Below are 26,013 nucleotides of genomic sequence, written 5' to 3' on the forward strand. Positions count from 1 at the left end.
TCTCAGAGAAAGTCTTCCTTCTTCTTCATCTCCAACTTTTCTCTCTCACTTTTGGACCGCCCAAACTGTCTTTCTCTCTGTTTCCTTTCTCCCTGTCAAGTCGGCCACGACACTCCTAGGTGACAAGGAGTGGACTGCTACGGTAGAATGACCTCCTATGGGCCTCCTAAATTCCCGTCTCATCCAGACCAGATTACTGTTTCTTCAGGCTGGCTGTGCTCATTAGGCACCAAATGGATCAAACATTTGTTTTCATATGTTGCGTGAGCTTTTACAACTGAAGTGTAGATCCGGGTGCCCACCCAATCAGATATGGTCATTTATTTTGAACTGAAAATATGGCAGCGGCTTTGCTTTAGGACAGTCACATTGGTACGCCACATGTTCGATCTTGCAGCCGTTCTAGAAGCCAGGAGGGGAACAGAATTAGGGTTTTTCTCATCAATGATGCGCTGGACACGGTTTGGGATATGGGCAATTACGAAAACCTTGAAAATGCCAGACTTTGAACAAACATCTACTGTCAGCTGCAACAGTTGCGCTGGACTCGTGAAAAAGGTACCCGTTACAAAAAGGTACTCGTTACAGAAAGGTAGCTGTGTTACAGAAAGGTAGCCGTGTTACAGAAAGGTAGCCGTGTTACAAAAAGTTACCCATTACAGAAAGGTACCCGTTACAAATAGGTAGCCGTGTTACAAAAAGGTATCCGTTACAAAAAGGTACTGGTGAAAAAACGTGCTGTGGAGATGAATAAACGCAATTATTGTTTTTACAAAAGACTAAATACACACTAATTACCTGATCTTCTTGTGTGTAATTGGGCAGTGTGATTGGTCCTCACCGTCCAGGTTTGGGGGTTCGTTATCATATATGGTTGGCTTGCCTCATCGTAAAGATTCATGTATAAATTCCTGGTTAAGCGAACAACATAATAGGAAAGTTATATAAATGCACAAAATGTAATCAAATTAAAAATAAATATAAAAATATGGATTAGCAATGTCAGGTTGATTTGCATTACCAATCACCGGACTGTGATGATAACATTTCAATGTCAAGTATCACGTCTGACAAAAAATATCCAATATCAAACATTATAAAAATCATATCAAATGATAATATAACTGATATACTTGTAGGCTATGTTACAGTGCTAATATAAATTATGAAATCACATCAATGAAATCTATCTTGCGGAATTTACACAGTAGTTCTTTGTGTTACAAACTGCTCTTGGGTACTATAGAAAAACCAAAAACAGCTACCAGTTACTGTATGATTTCACACTTCAGGACTAAATGTGTGTGCACACTGGAGGAATAATCTAAATAAAGACCCTGTTTAAATATTCCTTAGGTATAGAATGAATCCTGGCCTAGCCTGCAGTATAGCTTTATTACCAAAAATGTAGATGCATGATTGACTGACGCAGAGGGGTTTCCAGGAAGTGCCCAGGCAAATGGGTTTGTCGGGTCATTTTGATCGGTGTCGGGAAATCATCTGAGAGCTGGGTGGTTGTGTGCAATTAGTTAGTATGGTTGTCACTGTTTTGATGTATGAGTGGTTTCTTTCTTTGACCATGTCTATTGCTGACATTGATTCTGCCCTCCACTCTATACAATTTACTTTAAAGCGCAGAGGAAATTGTTACTGGTGGTTTACTCACTCCATTGGGTGTTGCCTTGATACCACAGATAGACAGGGAGTCTTGACAGCCCCCCGGATATATGCAGCTGAAGTATCAGGTTGTCATTTCCACGCCTCACGGGGAGAGGAAGCACAGTGGCTGGGTAGTGGAAGCCTAATGGAGTGAGATGGAACTGGGCTGCGTTTTTTTTTTTTATCGACTAAACATCTGATGTCAATTCAGTCATCTGTTCCCAAAAGCAGAACATGTTTCGAAAAGAGTGGAAACATTTTTCGGGTGGTATTTTAAGCTTTCTCAAAATAATAACGTGAATTGTGTAGTTTATAGAGCAAAATGTTTCCTAGCTGAAACACGCTAGAACCCACCAGAGGTGTAAAACACCAGAGCTGTTCATTAGGTGACAGAAGTTACTAATTAAGACCTGAATGAACAGTTAATGTAAATTAATTTATGTTAATTAGGAACTCCCCTCACCTGGTGAAGACAAGTACTCTTGAATTATTTTAGATTTTTTTTTACATAGGCCCTTATTGTCCAATTGGATCTGGTTACCTCATGCATGGCTCCACACACCTTGGATTCACTAGCCTCTTATTGGAAACAACAGGTTGTGGGATTCATTGGGTTAGATAATACCCACGACCCCCCACAAGAAAGAAATGTCTCCATCACACTCTGAAAGTTACCTACATAGGAAGTGAAACAAAAGAATCCAAGACCCGGAAAGAATAAGTTTTCCCCTGGAAAACTGTGAGGCTGTAAATGTTTTATTCAGACTGGGCCAAGGGGTGTGTGATGCCAGTGTGCGACCCGTGTAAAAATAGGCCCCATTAACATTTAACTACATTTCCAAAATGATGGAACGTCGGAGGCGACTTGGCCTTCAGGAGGAGCGAATGAAAGAGAATATTAATTCTTATCATCGCCGGAGATCAAATCCGACGCGTCTTCTTCCCGAAATGCCACAGGCCCTTTCAGCTGTCGCCCCTGCCAAGATGTAGGAGTTGGAAGCCGTCATTTTAAAAGTACTTTGTATTGTGATTTGCACAATGCATTTGAGTCCATTTGTGTGTCTAGAGCCTGTGTCATGAGCCTGGGCGCATTATTCTGATAGGATCTGTGAGGGATGAGACTCAATTGAAAGCAAATAGATGGGCGGGCGTGTCAGCTGTAGATATGCCTAATCATCATGTCCGCTATGGTATATGACAGCAGGATGCTCGTCCCACGATCCTTTATGAGTTACAACTGCCTCCGACTATCTCTTCAGTGTTTTTTTCAGAATGGCTGGCACAGCTCGCGGTACTTGTGTAGTCATACTGTTCCACTTCCATAGAAATCTGCCGGTAGCAGACTTCCTCAGTCAACCGTGGCCAAAGGAAGTACGGCCAATCAAATCACTCCGGCATGACTAAGCCAGAAGTCATGGCAGCTATCGGCGCGGTTACGAGTGCGACTATACCAGGCAGTTGATTAGCCAAATAAACAATGCTTTTTCATGTCCTGCATCGTTCAGACACTGCGGAGGCCTTGAATACACGCACACGCACGCACACACGCACGCACACACGGAACGCCCTACAAGGCGTTAGTATTCACTGAGCTTCGCAGGTTATGGTCGTTCAACACAGCAAAATTAATTAAGGAGAGGCATTTAATTAATGCCGGCAAATTGACGTTGCACTCGTGCCCGGCGACGCCGGCACCCATTTCAGCCTGGTTCCCATCAGCACCTAATGACATTTAGATGTATGTGTTACACGGCCCGGTGAAAATGGCAACGGCACCCTCCCTGTATTTACCGAGGCGGTGGAATTGACAAGGGCTCTGGTGGACCGCAGCTTCCGAGGCAAATGCTAAAGGTGACCGGAGCAAACCCTGGAGTTCAGTGGAGGATGGAAGGCGATCTAAAGAGATCTGGGACTCGGTGACAAGTTCAGTTGAGTGTTCTGTATTCTGAATATGTCTCTCTCTCTCTCTGTATATACACCAACGAGCCAAAACATTGTGACCACCTGCCTAATATGCTGTTAGTCCTTCGCGTTCCGCCAGAACAGCGCAGGCCCACAGGGGCGTTGACTCTAGCAGAACATCGCCCAGAGCATCGCACTCCCTCCACCGGCTTGTCATCTTCCAACCGTGCGTTCTGGTGTCATCACTTGCCCATGTATGCGGTGCAAACGTACATGGCCGTGTAAAAGAAAAGGGGACTCGTCCAGGAAACCTTCCACGGCTTTTTTTGCTTTCCATCCAATCTACCCAGACCTTGACATGTACCCTTGTTGGAGACGATCGACGTTATTTGCCTCCGCTGTGAGTGCTCATTATGTTCTGACTTATCAGTGTATATCCATTAGAGGCAGCGTTGGCAGGTCTCACATGAACAGAACACACTAGAATAATGTACAGCGAAAACAGACCACGCTAGGAAAACGTACACCAATTAGCAATAATATTATGATCACCTGCCTAATATTGTGTAGGTCCTCGTTTTGCCGCCAAAGCAGCCCTGACCAGTTAAGGCGTGGACTCCACTTGACCTCTGAAGGTGTGCTTTTGGATCTGGCAACAAGACATTAGCAGCAGATCCTTTACGTCTTTTAAGATGCTAGGTGGGGCCTCCATGGATCGGACTTGTTTGTCCTGGACGTCCCACAGAGGCTCGATTGGATTAAGATCTGGGGAATTTGGAGGCCAAGTCAACACCTTGAAGTCGTTGTTGTGTTCCTCAAACCATTCCTGAACAGTTTTTGCTTTGTGGCAGGGTGCATTATCCATTCTGAAAGAGGCCAATGCCATCAGGGGATACTGTTGCCATGATAGGGTGCACATGGTCTGCAACAATGCTTAGGTAGGTGGTACGTGTCAAAGTAACATCCATATGAATGGCAGGACCCAAGGTTTCCCTGCAGAAGATTTCCCAAAGCATCACACTGCCTCCACTGGCTTGCCCTCTTCCCATAGTGCATCCTGGTGCCATGTGTTCTCCAGGTAAGCGACGCACACGCACACAGCCATCCACGTGATATAAAAACATTTAATATTAAGACTAGGCCACCTTCTTCCATTGCTCTGAGGTCCAGTTCTGACTCTCACATGCCCATTGTAGGCGCTTTTGACAGTGGTTACAGGGGTCAGCATGGGCACTCTGACTGGTCTGTGGCTACACAGCCCCATACGCAACAAACTGCGATGCATTGTGTGTTCTGACACTTTTATATCAGTACCAGCATTAACATTTTCAATTTGAGCTACAGTAGCTCGTCTGTTGGATCGGACCACATGGGCCAGTCTTCGCTCCTCACGTGCATCAATGAGCCATGGCTGCCCATGACCCTGTCGCCGGTTCACCTCTTTTCAATTCCTTGGACCACTTTTGATAGGTACTGGCCACTGCAGACCGAGAACACTCCACAAGGGCTGCAGTTTTGGAGATGCTTTGACCCAGTCATCTAGCCATCACAATTTGGCCCTTGTCAAAGTCGCTCAGATCCTTACTCTTGCCCATTTTTCATTTTACGCTTAGGACCTGGGGAAAAGTCACAAGGACAGCGCCATCTCTTAGGATCCGCATCCCATATGCATGGAAATGCTTACTACCTACAGTTGTGCCTATTAGTTTGCATATGAAGCCATTTATTATCAGATAGTATGTCTCCTTTTAAAATCATAATGATAACAAAAATGACCCAAATGGCCCTGATCAAAAGTTTATATACTCTTGAATGTTTGGCCTTGTTTCAGACACACAAGGTGACACACACAGATGAAAATGTTAATCAAAGGTGAATTTCCCACACCTGTGGATTTTTAAATTGCAATTAGTGTCTGTGTATAAATAGTCAATGAGTTTGTTTGCTCTCACATGGATGCACTGAGCAGGATAGATACTGAGCCATAGGGAGCAGAAAATAACTGTCAAAAGACCTGCGTAACAAGGTAATGGAACTTTATAAAGATGAAAAAGGATATAAAAAGATATCCAAAGCCTTGCAAATGCCAGTCAGTACTGTTCATTTGCTTATTAAAAGTAGGAAATTCTAGGATCTCTTGATACCCTGCCAATGTCCGGTAGACCAAGAAAGATTCCAGCCAAAACTGCCAGAAGAATAGTTTGGGATACAAAGAAAATCCCACTGGTAACCTCATGAGAAATACAGGCTGCTCTGGAAAAAGACGGTGTGGTTGTTTCAAGGAGCACAATAAGACGATACTTGAACAAAAATGAGCTGCATGGTCGATTTGCCAGAAAGAAGCCTTTACTGCGCCAACGCCACAAAAAAGCCCGGTTACAATTATGCCTGACAACACCTTGACACGCCTCACAGCCTCTGGCACACTGTAATTTGCAGTGACGAGGCCAAAGTACAGCTTTATGGTCAGAACCATAAGTGCTATGTTTGGAGAGGGGTCAATAAGTCCTATAGTGAACAGAATACCATCCCCCACTGTGAAGCATGGTGGTGGCTCACTGATGTTTTGGGGGGGTGTGAGCTCTAAAGGCACAGGGAGTCTTATGAAAATTGATGGCAAGATGAATGCAACATGTTATCAGAAAATACTGGCAGACAATTTGCGTTCTTCTGCACGAAGGCTGCGCATGGGACGCTCTTGGACTTTCCAGCACGACAATGACCCTCCAGTGGTTACAGGGCTAAGTTGACCCTCCAGTGGTTACAGGGCTAAGTTGACCCTCCAGTGGTTACAGCAGAAAAAGGTGAAGGTTCTGGAGTGGCCATCACAGTATCCTGACCTTAATATCATCGAGCCACTCTGGGGAGATCTCAAACATGCTGTTCATGCAAGACGACCAAAGACTTTGCATGACCTGGAGGCATTTTGCCAAGACAAATAGGCCGCTATACAACCTGCAAGAATTTGGGGCCTCATACAACTATTACAAAAGACTGCACGCCGTCATTGATGCTAAAGGGGGCAATACACAGTATTAAGAACCAAGGGTGTGCAGACTTTTATACAGGGGTCAGTAAAAATTTTCTTTGTTGCCATGTTTTGTTTTATGATTGTATCCCTTGACCCCGACCAAAAACAAATTCAGGTTACTATATTAGCGTACATCTACTGTTCTAAATCACTCATCCTCAATAGGATATGTTTCAACAATGACAAAGACAATATTGTGCTTTTTAATAAATGAGAATAAATAATAATAAATAAATGTGTTAAATAACGTCGAAGGCCTATATAATCAAGTGGACAAATTCCTAGTTTAGTCAGAATTACTACGCCAAGGTCCAGCAAACAGAATTAAATGTATTGACTTGAGCGTCAGATAACCGACACATCATTGCATCACGGTACGACATAACTCTATAAGATCATATGGACAGGAGAGATCTATTGACGACAGTTGCTTTTACCTCGAAACAAACGTGAAACGCCTTCCTGAGGGATTTAAACCCATTGCACTGTTGAAAAAGGCCTTTGGGTCTTTTATATTTACATATGTAATTGGCGTGGTTGCCAGTGTGTTGTGCGCGCCGCGTGATGCCTGTGCCCAAATGAATTTGATTACCAAGTCAGGAGTTTGCGTGTCTAATCTTGTCAACATTGAATTAACAGATTCCAATGCATCTTTTTGGCATCAATTGTATCGTCAAACAATGTCCCTCCGACCACACAGCAGGGCTTCCGTTCTCCCATCACAGACCCCGCCGCCACGCGTTGAGAGTGGCAGCCCGAATGGAACAGCCAGACAGGAAGACAGACAGACAGAGAGCAAAGGGAGGGAGAGAGATGAGGCAAGAGGGGGTGGAGAAAGTGCTTGAGAGAGTGATGGAGCAGTGGCAGAGCAAAAGAACGAGTGAGAGAGAAATCGAGAGGGCGACACGGAGAGCCGGTGAAAGACGTGAGAGGACTCGCCTGTTTCGCATTACCTGAAACATCTCTGAGTCATTAAACATCAGTAAAGGGAATTGGTCGAGTTAATAAATGTGCAAAAACGTAGGACCCACAGATCAATGGACAGGCAAAAAGATGCAAATGAAAGTCTCACTCCAGAGTCTGGAGAGTGTGACAACAAACCCGAAACTCCTTCATCTCTTTTACAACCGTCAGTGGATCAGAAAATTCACTTTGAACTTGCTCTAGCTACGTTGCGGGAATTGGCGATACATAATACATAAAGAAAAACCCTAAGATGTAACAAAATGGTGGGGGACGGGCAAAATAGCACTTGTGTAATTAACAACATGCAAATAGAAAACAACACCACGAATGATCAGGGAATGACAAAATGGACTCCAGGGGGACATGGCCGCTATAAAATGAAAGTGAATGATTAAGTAATCTATAGCTATGACTCAGAGACGAGTGCTGCGCCTTTAAGTCAGATGTTTGTTTCATAAAGGATACATTGGCCGTTTCCCAGAGATGGATTGGCAGAGGGAGAAATTGGAGTTGGAGAGCTAGATGGAATGAGAGATTGGTAGAATCTATGCAATTTCCTATATAGGATGTTTGGCTCCTTTAGAAATGCTTTGAATGCCTTGTATACAGTGTCTTCAGAAGGCATTCAGACCCCTTTTCTTTTTCACATTCCATTGTGTTGTAGAATTTAATCATAATTGATTCATATTGTTTTACCATCAATCTACCAAAACACCCCGTAATGACCAAGCAAAAAGACCTTTGTGGATATTCCTGCCAATTGTAATGAAGTGTAAATCGAGCCTGTAACGCAGGAATACATGGAGGGAGTGAAGTGGTTGGACTACTTTCCAAGGGGATCTTTAGCTCTTCAGGTTGCTCATGCCTGTAAAAGAGTACGCCGTTATAACTTTGAAAAGAGTGTTCTAGATCAATGCTGATGTTTTTTTTTTCTTTCTCCCGGTCATCTTTGTTATGTAGCTTCGTTATTCCCTCTGCCGTGGACCATCCGGATTATGACCTTGTCAAACCCTTTGGTTTCTGTCGGAGAACTATCCCGGGGACCCGGCTTTTCCGATAATGTTGTCTTTCGTATTCACCGTGCCGTACTCGCGTGCTAATGAACACCGCCGGAGAACTGCCTAGTATTTAGCTGAGTGGGCTTATGCAGAGATGGGGACAAGTGGGCTTATGCAGAGATGGGGACAATTGAATGACATCAGTTTCAGCGTTACCCCGCGTTTGATTGAATCACATGTTAACCCCCACAAAGAGCTTTTCAGTCCGCTCTGGCGCACATTGACAGGCCAACGTTAGTCTGTCGTGACCCCATTTAAGGTCTACTCTACTCCGGACAGATTGGACGGGCTGACCCCTGGCTCCTCTAAGTCCTTTTAAATCCCGGCGGGTCAGAAGTGTGATAGAAGTGGGTATTAGGCATCATCAATGTCTTATTACGATCTTGGACGTGCGGTGTCACGGTGTAATAACTGTCCAGGAAGTGAAAACACAGACAGACACGTCTGAGCCGAGGCTGAGGAGAATGAAATCCCACCAAAGCCCTCCGCTTAGAACGCCTCTCACTCTGCCAGGGAGGAGAGGGAGGAGAGGGAGGGAGGGAGAGAGGGAGGGGGGGGAGAACCACAGAACAGATCTAGATAAACAGACTGGGAGGGGGGAGGGTACAATTATCTCCTTGACTGATAATACAGCGAACCAATAAAGTTGGGAGAGAGAGGGGGGGAGAGAGACCGAGAGGGAGAAAGAGGGGTGAGAAAGAAACGAGGGAGGCACACGAAGAGGGAGATGTAGAGGTGGAGAGAGGGAAGGAGAGAAGGGAATAGGTAGAGAGGAGAGAGAGAGAGAGAGAGAGAGTGAGAGAGAGAGAGAGAGATGAATAGAGCGCAGGATGACAGGAAGGAGACCATCACTTGCACTCAGTGGGAAAAAAAACAAGAAAAACATCCAAATAAATAATACATGTGCAACACAATAAAGAAGTATCCATTTACAGCAGTTGACTGTAATCTGTCTACGGCACGGCGGCGTTGAGAGTCACCTTGTCACCGAATTATCCTCATCAAATCATCCTGTTCTATCCCAGGCATTTGTTAGTGACACCTTAAGCTATTCTCTAATCAAAGTTTTCAGATATTCTGTCGCAGTTCTTGTTGAATGGCTTACAAAATTACCTCACCCCCCCCAACCCCCCCCCCCCCCCCCCCCCCCCCCCCCCCCCATCGGAGAATAGCTCTGCGGGTATTACGAAAAACAATATACAGGATTTGGTGTGCGTCATACGCCTACGTTGGAGAATCAAGTCGCACGTGAAAAACAATGTGACGGTTTGATGAAGGGCCACATCTTTGCTGTAGATCCAGGCATCGCGAGTGGACCTTGGTGCTGAAGTCATCTGACATTTTGGTATGAAATGTTATTCACGTTCACGGTTCTTCGGGGGGTTCCGATTCGGTCAATTTACGATGACCAAAATATAAAACCTGAAAGGTTTATCTTCACTGAAACCTTTCATTTGGTATTATAAGTTGGGGAAGTATCTATCATCTCTTCACTCGTTGTTTAATAAAAGGTTGTAGCTAAGGGGATTTACTTATTCAGTTATGACATAAAAAAAAACTATTAATTTTGCAAAAGTAACCATAAAGTTCTATATATTAATATCACATCATGATTGTTTCCAAGACAGTTTTTTTTTTTAAAGAATGAGCTTTACTTAAAGTTTTTATGGTATGTGGTACTCACTGATGTATAAAGTGTAAAAGCAGAGGAAATCTCATGATTCTGAATTGTCAGAGGTCATTAAATGTACAATAAAAGAGAATGTTCTTCAAATCACATCCCAAAATGTATTTCATAACGTTAGAGTGAATAAAATACAATATCAGATAAAGTTTCTCCTTCGGAGAACAAGCAACATTGCTTAAAACTTTTAGGAAACTGATGTTTGTTTTCTCTCTGACAACTGAAGTCAGTGAACTGCTTTTGGTCAATATTTTGATATGTTTTAACTTTTTGCAAAATACTCCTTCAAAGGATGTTTTTTACTCTTATTGATATAGCCTAGAAGGAAAAAAAACTGGAATGCCTCTACAATGTGGCATAATTCACTCCAAAACTGTTCTGAGATTACAATGAGAAAATGTTGATGCCCAATATCTCAGCGCTATTCTTTGCGCTGATAGGAGGTCCCAAAGTGTTGAATTGATTGAAATGGTTTTAAGTTGTTAATTGTTGATAAGTTGATAATGTCACGTTTGTTGTTGTCTTTTAATTGTATTGAGTGCATGTGAAGGGTCTGTCCTACCCACCTGTCACCTGGCTGCAAAGTGATGACCACAATGGAATAAAAAAACCTTCAGGCTTTATTGTGTTCTAATCCTCAATCAATCATCATCGAGCGGAAACCAAGAGGGAGAGGGAACGAGGGCAACAAAAATAAAGAGAAACTGAGAAACTGATGGCGGGGGGGGGGTTGTGAAGAGCCAGATCGAGAGAGTGGGGGAGAAAGAGTGGTGGCAAGAGAGTGAGAATGGGGCAGAGGGAGAGAAAAATGGGGGGAAGGTAGTTACGGATAGAGAGAGAGAGAGGAAAGAGGAGTTGTGAGATGAAAAGGTAGTGGGAGAGAGAGAGAGATGAGAGGGAGATGTCTTTTTTTATTTACACAGTGCAGTGTGGGTACATTACAGACTGTCTGGCCCGGCCCGGAGACCTGGAGGACTGAGAGATGGACTGCTCCTCTGATCAATAATCTATTAGTGCGGAAACAGACGCGCGCTCACACACACACACACACACACACACACACACACACACACACACACACACATGCAGGTACACATGCACAAACATCCGAACAAGGAGATACACACAAACATACACGTATACACGCAGAGACACAAAGACACGCGCACAAGCGCACACGTTTCTAAACGTGGGGGGAAAGCCAGGGCCGAAAGGCCACAGTGAGGTGTCGGTCCGTGTTCATGGCGTTAGAAGGTTCCCGCGGGCTGACTGATGACATGGCAACGGCAGGTAGAACGCCCATCAGTCCGCCGTGGCCTCTGTCCTCTCCGCCGGGCTTCACATGGCGACGTGCTCTCTGCGGACCGCGCCGACTTCAGAATCCACCCACCCATTTCGGGGCTAAGAGGCCGCACAGTACTGTGTGTGTGTGTGTGTTTGTGTTTGGACACATGCGTTGTTTTCTAGCACTAGATTTTCTGTTCCTATGTGTGTCTGTGTCTGAGTACCTGTGTGTGTGTGTGTGTGACAGCACTTTGGTGCAGTAGCAGCAGGAGTGAAGGGGATAATGGATGTGACAGACATCACAGCTGAGACGACTCTGTGGGCGCTTGGCACCTACGTTACACGTCCGGGTCTCAAAGGATGCTGGGATGCATGGGGTTTCGACAAGGCCACCTGGAGAAGAGAGCACAGCTCTCACTGTGTTTGCACAGCATGAGCTTGTGTGCGTGCACTTGTGTGTGTGTGTGTGTGTGTGTGTGTAATATTCCCGGCTTCCTATTCGTCTGCACGTTCCCACCGACAGCCGGCCTGTCTTTCTTTTCCCCCGGTGATGGTAATGAATCCTGGGAGGACCTCTATATACGGCGCGGCGGCCGTGCGGACGTGATGTGCTAACGCGTCACAGTTAGCTTGACACACGGCGTCTTTCGGTGTCCCATCGATCGTGGGTCTCAGCGCGGCTCACATTGGATGTCCACGCGGTATGTACGGAGTGCGTCCCAAGTGTTGATGTAGGAGGCTTTTACGGTGCCTGGGTCGTGACAGTGGGATTCATAAAGAAAAGCGGTGGCGTAACATTGCGGCTGTTTGATTCTCTTGAAATGTGGTGGCTACCGGCTGCCTAATGAGGAGCTTGGCTGTGGCTCAAACACCAGGATGGGAGCACACAGTCACACACACACACACACACACAGACTCCCTAAATACAGCAGATCATTAGTAGCGACCGGGGTGTCAGTGTTTACCTGCTGCGTCACGGTCCTGGTCAGGGAGAGTAACCCATTCAAAAGGAACAGCGGCCTGAGTGGTCACCGCATATTCAGAACCCACAGAGAGCTGTGGAGGGCAGTGTTAACATGTTTGTCTCTGTCATCTCCCTGAAACAAATGTCCTCTGAGTTGTACCACCGAGTTGTGGCTTCTCCAGGGCCAGATTTAATTGATGCTTGGCAGGTCCAGGATAAAGCAGGTCCAGAATAATGCAGGTCCAGGAGATGTCACAAAGGGCTTTTCCAAAACAACTGGCCTTAAACCCCAAGGAGCAAACAACAGTAGTGTTGAATTTCAGTGGCTAGGAAAAACTCCCTAAGAATGCCAAAATTTAGGAAGAAACCTAGAGAGGACCCAGGCTCAGAGGGGTGACCAGTCCTCTTCTGGCTGTGCCTGGTGCATATATTAAGATTACAATTGTAGTAATTAATAAATGCGTGTGGGCAGAGTCTAGAGTCTATTTCAAATGTAGTCCAGGTCGGATGCATGACCTGATGGACAAGGAAAAGGGACAAGACGCGGGAGGGGGGGTGTCAGGTCCAACCACACAGTCTCTTAGGACAATCACGAAAGTAAGGGTTGGCAACAACACAATAAAGCACTGATGAGCACAGCGAGGAACACATTAATGAACACACCGATAATGACACGGACACTCATTAAGGCGTCAGCTAGATAGAGAACATAACGAGGGCCCGGCGAAGGCGCGTTTCTCTGGGATTGGATTTCTCCTAATGTCTACTATAACGTTCACTTGGCGTCCAAAATGAAACACTGAAGAGCGCCCCGCGTTGTCCCTCAGGTGTACGGAGAGTCCCGTGGAAGGAACTTTCTGGACCTCCTCTTCCCAGTCGCCTCGTGGCACCCAGACAGTGCGGCCAGTATGACCCCGCCGGTTCGGGGCCGTGAACTCATTATTAACCGACTAATTCCGAGGCGCGTCGAGTCAAACGATCAAAGTCAAGGCAGAATAGAATAGAATAGAAGCATTAACTTAGGCAGTTTAAAGATGCAACCGACATCCGAAATCCATTAAATGGTGGGAATGAAGACGCGACATACATCAGAAAACTTTGAGTATACAGAACTAATGGCAGTAGATATTATAGAATTTGAAGGCTGTTTATTTTAAAGAAGGAAAATAGGTTTCCTAATAGGACTGTTTACCGACTAAAAGTTGATGTATGTTTGTGAATCAGTATTTGGGCTCTGAGGCTTCTTCAAATTTACGGAGCATCACATTTAATTATTTAGGATATGCTCCTTTCCACAGTGACTTCAAATCTCACAGAACCAAACAGGGGACACAGTGGCTAAGCCTTAGGGAGATGAATCCATGGAATGAATCAAGGCCCAATGCGTTTCACGCATAGCAAAGTCCTATAAATTGAAACCGCGTTGAGAACAAAACTAAAGCGTATCATATGCACCATTGCAAATAATTAATTCCAAAAGCAGGGTCTTCACCAATGAGGTGAAGCGGAATGATTTGGCGAACACCAGCGCAGAGACGGTCCACGGCATTCTAAAATTAGACCTAAGCAGGTGTGATGTATTAACATTTTGGCCCGTCCTCGTAAACAGGAAAAAACTATGAAATGTTGGATGAGGAATCGCAGGTGGCAGATTGTGGAAGAACAAAAAAACTCTGTCTCTGTATCGGATCAGTGGCTCTCTCCCAAATTAACACAATATTCTCATTTGAATTCACGCCTCAATGGAGCTATAATATTTTTGGGAAATCAATTGAAAAATTGGGTCACCTGCAGTTTATTCATTCCACTATGTTTTTCATTATGACAAAAACGATCTCGAAGCAGCTAAATTGAAAGATAAACAAAGAGTGAAAGAGAGACATAGAGAGAGATTGATGGATGGATGGATGGATGGATGGATTGATGGATGGATGGATAGATACATGATAGAGAGAGTGAGCCAAATAGTGTGAATAAAGAAGAACTGTATATTAATTGAGTAAGTTCATCTTATGTGGGGTTCTCTTGTTTGTGTTTAATTTAAATTGCACTTTCTGACAGAACCGGTGGATGTACAGAACTCAGATGTAGCCTTCAAGTAGCAGCCTTTCACCAATTAGTCATCCTTTCACTTCGCTGTGTGGACAGATGCCTGGCACACAGCTCAACCCACATGCTGATGTGAAACACTGCAGGCCCCGGCTCTCTGCCGTTCCCACCTTGACACTGAATCAAAAGTAGGGAGAGGTCAAGATTTTTACCCTGTAATTTTAGCAGCGAGTAATTTGAGACCGCCAAGGGGGCAGCAACCCAAAGCGGTGACAGTTATTTGAATTAATTATCCCAAGTTATGGCAGAGCTGCAGATCGTCCGGGGTGAACTGGACCCCCTCTTGGCGTGTGATTGAGGCTGGGTGACTATTGACCGGGAGCCGGGGCCGCTTAAAGTAAATGGCATCGGACAGGCTTGTGTGTTTGTTTTTATCACACATTCAAATTTGGTAGTTACATTTTTTCAGTGTTCGTGTTCCCATACCTTTGGACCTGAGATTTGTACCGACCACGTGGGTAGTATCAACCAGGGGCTCAGTTCTACCTGGCATGGTCACACTGGCCCAACTGTAAATGATGATCTTCACGCCTATCGGATATAAATACACGCATAGAAATAGAACACATAGAACAGACGGTGCTGCAAATAAAGTGTGGAGGAAGGAACATGGACAAGGGGGAGGGGCGAGTGGAGTGGTATCAGCACCTGGTGAGCTTCTAAAGAGACGGCACTTAACACAACCAACTCCCTAAATCCCAGTAATGGAAAAGTACAAGCCCTGTTATCTGTCAGATTGTGTTCAAGTGTGTGAGCGTCTGTCAGTCAGTCTGTGTGTGTGCGTGCGTGCGTGCGTGTGTCTGTGTCCATCCACCACAGACTTTGCAGCTTTTATGTCCATGTTTAGCTGGCTTAAGCCTGTGACTTTACTGAGCGGCTGATGCGTTATAATTTTAACAAAAGCAAAGATTATCAAAAGGATTTGGTGGGCGAGGTGGAGTCTATGGACTGACTGCTGGTGTAAATTCATTACAGATCATATCATGACCATTCAATACAGTTAAGTCCATTCCACGTTGTCAATCTGTGGGTTTTAATCAGTGACGGTTCGTGTTCTCCTTTATCTTTAACAGCCTGGACTTTTTCAGGTTTACATACATATTCCCCTTGGCTTTTACAGAATCACTATAAAACAAGACATACTTCTACCATTGGCTAGGTCAGTGACTCAGTGGTCACGTCTTCAGGAAATTACCGCAATGTTCACAACAATCTATTCTTTGTCGCTGGGGCCCCATTTTAATTCTCCAGATGTATTAATGGCTCTAATGGAAGGGCGGCAACCAATTCCATTTCAGTCGTTACTCAAATTGTAATTTCGACAGACTAACGATGCCACTCGAGGTGTGGTGTGTCCTCTCGTTATTCAAAGCCTAAACGCTCTGGGTGTCAATGAGTCAGAGCCATTGGGAAGGACGCACATCCTTACAGAGGAAAAACGCCGAGCCGAGGACTGCTTTAAAAGAGTGCAGTTCAGGTGACTGTTAGACTGTTACTTTGCGGCTCTTAGAATACGGCGGTCTTCAAACACAACATGGTGAGGTTACATAAACCGCTCACTGACATCAGGCAAGATGGCTGCTTTAATAATACTACAGATGGAGAGTGAAGGAGAGAGGGGATTTGAAAGAGGAAGAAGAGAGAGAAAAAGCGATGCGATGACGGCCAGGGGAACGCAGAGGAAAGAGAGGGTGAATGGGAGGGATGGGCAGATAGACAAGGCGAGGGGTGAAGAGAGAGGTTTTCACGTGCTGGTGTAAAGTGTCCATTAGAGGTTTAAGCAGGAACATGAGTGACTGACTCATCCTTAACCCCGGGCAGCGGCGGGTTCATTTCCTGTGCGGTCTGCCCATTGTTGCCGTAACCGCTGATCCACGGGCAACTTTGAATAGATAACGGCCGCCTCTCGTACTCCCTCCTCTATTCATCCACCTCCCCGTCGGTCCTCTCATGCCGGTCTCTCCTTGCCTCTCTGTGTGCCTTATTTCAGCTTCTCTCTCTCTCTCTCTCTCTCTCTCTCTGTGTGTCTCTACAGGACAGTCCTCTGATCTTGCAGTCGGACAGGAATGTGACGGTGAACGCCAGAAACGCCCTTGGTCAGCTGACGGGCCAGCTCACTGTGGGTGAGTCAGTCAACTGCCCTCTCACACACACACACACACACACACACGTGCGCGCGGGCAGTCAATATCTTTTTTTTTTTACGTTGCTCCTTGGAGGAGCTCATCCAGCGGAGGCCCATGCGTGAAGCTCCCTCCGCGCCTCCTGTTCTGAGTTTCTAAATGGTTCCTTAAGGAGTCCTGCATCAGCAGGTTGAATACACACACGAACACACGTACACTTTAAGTCTGGTCAGGGGGTTTTCAGAGAAAGAACTTGTGTGTGTGTGTGTGTTGCTGTTTGACATTCTGCGAGGACCGAAGCTACGACAGTAAAACAAGAAAAATCATCACTTTAAAAAGAAGATTTATCTGACTAATGTGTAGGGTTAGGCTTACAATTTGGATTAAGGTTCAGTTTAAGCAGTGAGGGTTAGGTTAGGATTAGGTATAACGTTTAGGTTACTGAAGTTAAAGTTAGGTTTAGGGTTAGGTTCAAGATTAGGGGTAGCGGTTAGGTAAAATAGGTATTTTTATTGGTACAAAATTGCCGGTCCTCACCATGATAGTAAAACCCCTGTGTGCGTGTCTGTGTGCATGTGTGTGTGTGTGTGTGTGTGTGTGTTTGGTATGTTTTACCAGACCGCTGCCCCCTCTGGACTTGGTCATGATTGATTGGGAGATTTGCCCCAGGAAGAAAATGCTGGTGCCTGTGAAGGGTGACATACTGAGTAGTAATAGTAGCTTGACTGGTGGGACCCATAGCTTCAGGTGAGAGAGGCACCACGGTGAGAGAGAGCGAACAGGGGAGAGAGAGGGAGAACAAGACCAAGGGCTAGAGAGGACGAGATAGACATGGAGAGGTACATAGTGACAGGGAGGCCGAGGGAGAGAGGGAGAGAGGGGTAATGAGACACAGGGGGGACGGTAGGAAAGAGGCAGGGAGATTTAAAGGGAGATGTAGCAAGAGAGATATAAGTGAGAGAGAGAGAGAGAGAGAGGGAGGGATGAATGCGAATATAGCTAGAGACATGGATGGAGGATGGATGGATGGATGGATGATGGATGGATGGATGGAAAGATGTTACTGTGCTTGTTGTGTTAGTGGTCTCTGGTCTGGGGAGAGATGAATACCATACAGGCCGGGGATCTCCCAAAAGGTTTGACTGGCTTCATGAAAGCATTTGTCCCGCAACATGACTAGCTAGTTGGATTGCTTCTTAGCTGAGCCAGTCACTGACCAGGGGTAGGTTGCTTAGCACTGCTGGTAATTCCACCACTGAGGCTGGCTACTGCTACATTAAACTTTCAAAAAAATAAATAAAGAATGGGCTGTTTTTTCTCCCTTTCATTCTCTCCTTCTTTCCTTCTATTTCCCTCTTTGATTCTTTCTTCATCCCTCATTCTCTCCATATCCCCCTCTCTCACTCTGTCTCTCTGTCCTCAGCCTCTGGTCAGTCTCTTTCACCCAATGCTTCCTGAAGCAGCTCCCACACGTTGGTTTGACTTGATGGGCTCTTCTCACGTACCATATGGTCAAGCTGCTTCCAGAATAGCTCAATAGGGTTGAGATCCAGTGACTGTGCTGGCCACTCCATTATAGACAGAATACCAGCTGACTGCATTTTCCCTAAATAGTTCTTGCATAGTTTGGAGCTGTGCTTTAGGTCTTTGCCCTGTGGGAGATGATTGGCTCCAAACAAGTGCCGTCCACAGGGTATTGTATAGCATTGCAAAAGGAAGTGATAGTCATCCTTCTTCAAGATCCCTTTTACCCTGAACACATCTCCCACTTCACAACCACCAAAGCACCCCCACAGCATCACATTGCCTCCACCATGCTTGACAGATGGCATCGAGCACTCCTCCGGCATCTTTTCATTTGGTCTGCATCTCAGTAATGTTTTTCTTTGTGATCTGAACAACTCAAACTTAGATTAATCTGTCCATAACCCCTTTTTTCCCCAGTCTTCCTCTGTTCAGTGTCTATGTTCTTTTGCCCATCTTAATCTTTTTTATTTATTGGCCAGTCTGAGATAAGGCTTTTTTCTTTGGAACACTGCCTAGAAGGCCAGCATCACAGAGTCGCCTCTTTACTGTTGACATTGAGACTGGTGTTTTGTGGGTGCTATTTAATGAAGCTTCCAGTTGAGGGCCTGTGAGGTGTCTGTTTCTCAAACTACACACTCCAATGTATTTGTCCTCTTGCTCAGTTGTGCACCTGGGTGTCCCACTCCTCTTTCTATTCGGGTTAGAGCCGGTTTCCACTGTCCTGTGAGGGGAGTAGTAGCCTTCATTTCTCAGAATATAAATTGACTGACAAGTTTCAGAAGAAAGTTCTTTGTTTCTGGCCATTTTGAGGCTGTAATTGAACGCACAACTGTTGATACTCCAGATACTCAACTTGTCTAAGAAGGCCAGTTTAAATTGCTTCTTTAATCAGCACAACCATTTTCAGCTGGGCTAAAATAATTGCAAAAGGGTTTTCTAATGATCAATTAGCCTTTGAATATGGAAAACTTGGATTAGCAAACATAATGTGCCATTGGGACACTGGACTGATGGTTGCTGATAATGGGCCTCTGTATTCCTATGTAGAGATTACATACAAATCAGCCATTTACAGCTACAATAGTCATTTACAACATAAATAATTTCTACACTGTATTTCTGATCAATTTTATGTTATTTTAATGGACAAAAATCTTCTTCTATATCTCTTCCCTTCCCACTATATCTTTTGCCTTTATATCGCTTCCCTCTATATCGCTTCCCTCTATATCTCTTCCCTCTATATCTCTTCCCTCTATATCGCTTCCCTCTATATCTCTTCCCTCTGTATCGCTTCCCTCTATATCTCTTCCCTCTGTATCACTTCCCTCTATATCTCTTCCCTCTGTATCGCTTCTCTCTATATCTCTTCCCTCTGTATCGCTTCCCTCTATATCTATTCCCTCTATATCTCTTCCCTCTATATCTCTTCCCTCTATATCGCTTCCCTCTGTATCGCTTCCCTCTGTATCGCTTCCCTCTATATCTCTTCCCTCTGTATCGCTTCCCTCTATATCTCTTCCCTCTGTATCGCTTCCCTCTGTATCTCTTCCCTCTGTATCTCTTCCCTCTATATCTCTTCCCTCTATATCTCTTCCCTCTATATCTCTTCCCTCTATATCTCTTCCCTCTATATCTCTTCCCTTTATGTCTCTTCCCTTTATGTCTCTTCCCTTTATATCTCCTCCAGCCTATACAGGGTTGTAGCAATAAGTAACATTATTCTTTCAACAGTGTGAGTGCTGCTCCGCATCCTGATGGGCCAACCCAGAGGGCTCCTTGGGCTCTCTCTCTCTCCTTCCCTCTCCCTTCCTCTTCTATCTCACTCTCTCTCCCTCTCTCCTCCTCTCTCTCTTTCAAAGTTCCCCGGGCCGCAAGTTCAGATAAATTATATGACAGTCAATTATGAGGTACACTTTTAAGGAGGCATTTCACGGCTGACGTGCTCTGATCACGTGGTCCTTCAATGAGATAGACCTTCACATAAACACGCATGCACACGCACACACACACACACACACACACAGTTGGGAGGTACTCACTTTTGGCTACTGTACGTCATTGGAACTGAACACACATTTTCACACTGACAAATTAATATGTGAAATTTCACACATGCATGCATTCACACACACACACACACACACACACGTGCGCACCCTCGTGGGTAGACGCCGAGGGCCGTGGAATGGCCCCGTGGGAGAGGGGAAGAGACGGGGCCCACCGCTGGGCCTTGAGCGCAGCACTCAGTTTTATTGTCCCTTTCGCCCTCCCTCCCTCACTCCCTCACTCCCTCCCTCCGCCGTGCCCCTGTCTCCCTGTCACCTCGTTAATTTGAGTGAGGACCTGTCGCGCTGCGGCCTCTATCCGAATTAGGGCTCGTAAAAATGATAAGTGAACTTGGCCCACTGAAAGTAGACTTTTAGCACAACCCCCCCACCCCCCCCACCCCACCCACCGATGCTAAAATGCTGTTTTTCTCCTCTCAAGGAAGAGGCTTAATTTAATCGCAGATCTAGGATCAGCCAACTGCTTCAGGAGCTTAGTTGTGCTGAAGCAGAACCCAAAATATCAGCACTTTTTTTTGTTGCTCTGTTTGTAAACAAAGTAATTGGTAAAACAGACAGTTTCAGTTAACTTTTTTACCCAAAAGTGGTTGGGGGGGGGGGGGCGGGGGGGCGTTACGGGCCGACAAGCCAGCTTGATGCGTGGAATTGTAAAACGTCCTCCCTGTACACCAGTCTCTCTTGTCAACTTTATTTTCTTAACATTGTTAGACAAAACTGTCTTAACATCATTCTTTAATAATAACCTAAGTAGTTACTCTCAAATAACAATTTTCTTAAACTGTTCATGAACCACCTCCCAGACTAATAAAATCCGCTAGCTACTAACTCATGAGGCAATATGAATTCCACGCACAGTATAGTGTATAGCATTGGGGGTTACAGAGGGAATATTGTTGAAAATATTGTTTTGCTGGATGTAGCACACAGTGCCCCATGACTTCATTATATATGTAACTTTACAAACTCCTGAGTATTTCATACAATGCTTGTATTTAATGTATATAATGTATATAACGTTTCACCACAGACCTTTATTTTGAAGGCAAGGTCTTCAGGTCTTACTGTTGCTGCCGAATCTGTAATGATGCCTGCATGACGCTTATCCATTGCAGCTCATTGTAGCTATCGAGTTGTGTCAGTTGGTTAGCTTGCTAGCTTCTTACCTTTGGTTGTGGTTCAGATGATGACTACCTTCTTTACATTAAAGTGACAGGCACGTCCTGACAGTTCAACACAAACATGCACAGACACAGCCAGTTCTCTGACCTCACTCCAAGATTTGATACTCCGAACGTCGGGTACAGGACTTTGTTGCTCTGCGGTGATGCTCGTGCAATGGTAGTCTGTGCGCTGCTTGAAAGGAAATCATAAAAACTGTGAGGTGTGGTAACGCCTCACATTTTAGCAGCGGAGGCCCGCCACTGTTATTACACTAACAGGGAAACACTTGCTTGCTTCAGAGTGGTTTCATTTCTCCAGACCCAACCCTGAGCTTTTCACAGAAATGCAGTAGGGAGAACGCTTTGCTATTGTTTCAACTAAAGATTCCCACTCTAAGTTAGGATCTTTTTTTTTTCAAAGGAACTTACTGCATTCAGATGGCGCTGTTGAAGACACTAACAACTTTGAAATTCATTCTGAATATCCTGTTGGTCCAACCAGGTCATCTGGAGGGACCAGCCAATCTTGATGATCGCACACCTTTATAATGTAGAAATATATGGCACCAGGGGAAACTTGCTTGCGTGCAGATATATAGGGTTGCTTCCTCTATCCCTCTTTATGCAACCCCTGTGTGCTCTTCCCCTTCTCGGAAAGAGAATGGCATCATGGGAGTATTTTGGGGGCGGCGGTGCCCAGCTGGTCGGAGGACAGTGAGGTCGAACAGGAATGTTGCGTGGCTTTTTTTTGGGGGGGGGCGTCTTATAGCCTTTCATTTTTCTAAGTGCATTTTGGGTAATTAATGGGCCGAAATTTGCAAGAAGTGCCTGGTTGTACCTTTCATTATGACAGTGGCAGCAATGACGGGACAGTAACTGGCACCGGGGGACCCAAATTCATTTTGGGATAGACAGAGCCCAAGGACGCCGCCGTGTGTATTTGTGAGTGAGCAACGATGACATCACAGGGATCATTTAAAGCTCCGCAAAGCTGCCAACTTTAGAAGTGACTTTCACCATCCGTCCCATCATCATCCACCCCAACATCATCCATCCCAACATTCTATCCAAAACACTCCTTTTGCAAGTGTTTACTTTTAGTCTCTGTCTCTCTCTTTTGCTTTCCATCTATTTCTCTCTTTCCCTCTCTCTCTCTCTCTACAATAAATTGACTTCAAACCAAAAGCTGGAGCTTCTAAACTTGGGGCTTAATTTATCCTCTGTTATCTTCGCTCTCTCAGTAATTATTTACCCTTTTATCTCTGAGTAATCGTTCACCTCATTTTTTTTTCTTGTCCAGCTGCTGTGTCTTGTTGAATGGATTAGGGCCAGGGGTGGTTCAGAAGATGTTCCGTGATTAACACAGAAGAGTTTTGGGGGTAAACAGAGATCGAACAAGGCCCTTTGACTGGCTCCTCGCTCTGACACTTATTCTCAGCTTCTACCACTAAGATTGTGTTACTGTTGCTCACAGTGCTGGTGCAATATAAAATATATATTGGTTTGAATAGAACTATATCAGTCAATCTTATGAAAAAAACTGTATTTTCTCCTCGGCTCCCAACAATGTCATGGCAGTTATTTATGTGTGGCACTGTGGAGTGATAAAGAGGGTGTGATTACATCAACCTTTACCATAGTTTCATATTTTCATCCCTCGCCTGCCTGACTGAAAAGATTCCCCCGATTAATGCAGCGCATGAAAACGTTCCCTTTCCCTGCTCCCCCACACGCTTTATTAATGAGTGTAATACAATTTGGATAAATAATTTGTTTATGGCGCTCCATAAATCGTGTACAGATTTTCTAACCTGAAGTGAAAGTTGCTGAGCACAGCAGTTTTCCAACCGCTTCACACCACGGCCCTTTTTGCTGTTCAAAATGCACCTTCAAAGAATCAAGCGTTCTTCTTCTAGGAGACTACTCACTTAGTGATTCCAACACTTCAAAAAGAGATGAGCAAGGCCCCCGTTGTTTCTGTGCGTTGCATCACCTTTCTTCACTATTTATTTTCTGAAAGTCCAAAGTAATTCCACATTTTTCAGCCCTTGCTCAAAGTCAACGGCGCTGTGCCGTGACTTATCCGCGGCCAACTAACTTGACAAGTTCAAAATGTCATATTGTTACCTCTGACTTCGTACGCCGCCCGGGCCAAAGTGACCCCAGACTTAGTCGTTGCCTTCTCACGTGCCTCCCTGTTATTTTGGCGGGGTCAAAGGGTACCAAACAGGGATCGCCACTTCCATCATGGTTGTCCCCCGCCCCCGATCCCCTGAAATCGCTGTCTTCCAGACTGAGTACCCTGCAGCAGTGTGACGCCTCGTGATCTAACCTTCTAACCGTGACCATGTGACATGTTGTAGCAACCTGATGTCCGGTAACATGACGGGCAGCGTTTTGGTAGATAACCCGCAACGTCCGCCGATTAGTCGACTCCACTCTGTATTCATATTAACATCGTGTCGCCATCATCACCATCTGGGAAGCAAATGTTTCAGACAACAAATTCAGGCCCACTCTCCACCTTGGTGTGCTCTTGTATATTTGGACCTATTCACTTATTTACTCGGGCCTATTGCTGAGTGACAATGTCCTTGTTTCTTCGAAGTGTTCTAACAAATGGTCCTTTTCGTAAGTGAGCACTCTCCCCTGCTCCAGTGTGTTTTCTTTGACTCTCAGTGGCCATTTTCCCTTTTACTTTTACAGTTATTTTAGTTATTTAACAGACGCTCTGACCCAGAGTGACTTACAGTCGTGGCGAGATAGCAAACCGCTGATGTTTAAACAGATATTTTTGGACATTTTTGACGCTGAGGATACAAAGGGTTCTGAAGGGGTTAGCCAAGTCAACCATGGCCAGTTAGCGAGGCTTTCACCTCCCAAACAGACATGAGCTGTGGTGTTTAAATATGGACGAGAGCGTCTTGCATATTCAGTGATGAATCAACAAAGTTGAACCTATTTTTCCCAGGGCTTTTAGTTGTTACTTCCTGATACTTCTGGCTGCGAGCATCCACACACAAAGGGGTCACGTTTCCTTGTTTTTCAAAAACCCCTCTCTTCATTTATTCACGACACGGAGTCTGAATGTGTTGTCTGAACCCCGAGAGTCCCGATGCCACCGTCCTGTTCCACCACTGCGACGCCAATTCTCCCCGCACGCGCGCGCGAGAGAGAAAAAGATATGTGACAGAGGAATCTCAGCAGAAGAGAAGGTTAACTTGAATGTGGCGCTGTTGTGGTGATGTGGTGTCGTGGCAGTGCCACCACTATTTAAAGTCTGCATTACAGTTTGTCTCCTTAATGTTTCTCTTGTCCTCTCCCTCTCTCTCTTTATATTTCTCTGTATTTCCCTCTCTGTCTCCGTTTTTCTCTCTTTCTCTCTCTCTCTCTCACGCTCTCTCAATATCTCTCTCAGTCCCTCCCTCACTCCCCCCCTCTCTTTCACTGACTCACTCCCTCCTTTTTCTTTTTCTTTCCATTCCTAATCTTCCCTCCATTCCTTTCTTTTTTTTTTGTTGCTTTCTTGTGTCATCTTGCATCCTATCCATACCATCTCCAGCAGGCAGGAGGAGCAGGCGAGCCAGGGACTGCATATGAATCAGGGCCCCAGAGAAGCCCATCGCACTGAGATTTGGTCAAGTAGGGATTAATCAAATGAGCGCCATAATTAACATTTTTGTTAATGAGGAGTCCTGGTGTTATCGGAATCCACGGGAATTAGCCCTGCTTTTCTCCGGGAGTCGAGTGCTATTAATCTCCAATCGTCATCGTTGTTCAGATTTTTTAATTTTTTTTCATTAAAGCGCCTGGTACAAAATGACTCGTCAAACTCTGCCAGCCACATGCGGGTTTGTACACGAGGTGAACTTTAATTGCACACTCAATGGATTATTAAGGCGACAAGGTGGAAAGAAACTTCCAGTCTACTTCATTATTGGGGCGATCGATGCTAACATTGTTAGATTTCTCCGGATCAATTTCAAGACGCCATAATTGTTTTCAAGAATGTATTCCCGCCGAGTAACAACTCACAATGTCCGTATTGCAAACTATTTCCAAGTCCTTTGGTACGCATTGAACAATTATTTTCATTAAAAAAATAAATGTGAATACAGTATAATAGTCATTTTTGTTCAAAGATTTTATATAATTTAAAGCAAAGACAATGGCTTTGTGGCAGACTTCAGATCTTTTGTCTTCAGACGAAGCTACTACACAGAGTACTGGCGAGTGGGATGTGCCACCGGTAAAACTGGAAGGACTGTCATTCACGCACTGATTTGTATGGTTTTGTCTGTCTTAGAATAATGTTATGCTTTAGTTTTATACTGGGTTCTCTTGTGGTCTGTTTATGCTGTCATCCTTATATGAAGCCTGGTAAACATAGATTCCTGATGTGTTAACCACTTCAACCAGATTAGAGATCACCTTGATTTAGGTGTTGGTCCTGTTTAGCCTGACGTTTTCAATGGTG

At 45.0% G+C, this 26,013-nt stretch overlaps 1 protein-coding gene across 1 annotated transcript in view; it reads left to right on the plus strand.

The window, feature by feature from the left end:
- LOC105021021 (zeta-sarcoglycan) overlaps positions 1-26,013 on the plus strand; it is a 197,856-nt gene that overhangs the window by 142,003 nt on the left and 29,840 nt on the right. Inside the window, exon 4 of the mRNA XM_010888450.5 lies at positions 16,693-16,780. Coding sequence (XP_010886752.1) covers positions 16,693-16,780 — 88 coding nt within the window. The remainder of the gene's footprint in view (positions 1-16,692; positions 16,781-26,013) is intronic.

Source organism: Esox lucius, chromosome 25 (genome assembly GCF_011004845.1).
Source record: "Esox lucius isolate fEsoLuc1 chromosome 25, fEsoLuc1.pri, whole genome shotgun sequence".
Taxonomy (NCBI): domain Eukaryota; kingdom Metazoa; phylum Chordata; class Actinopteri; order Esociformes; family Esocidae; genus Esox; species Esox lucius.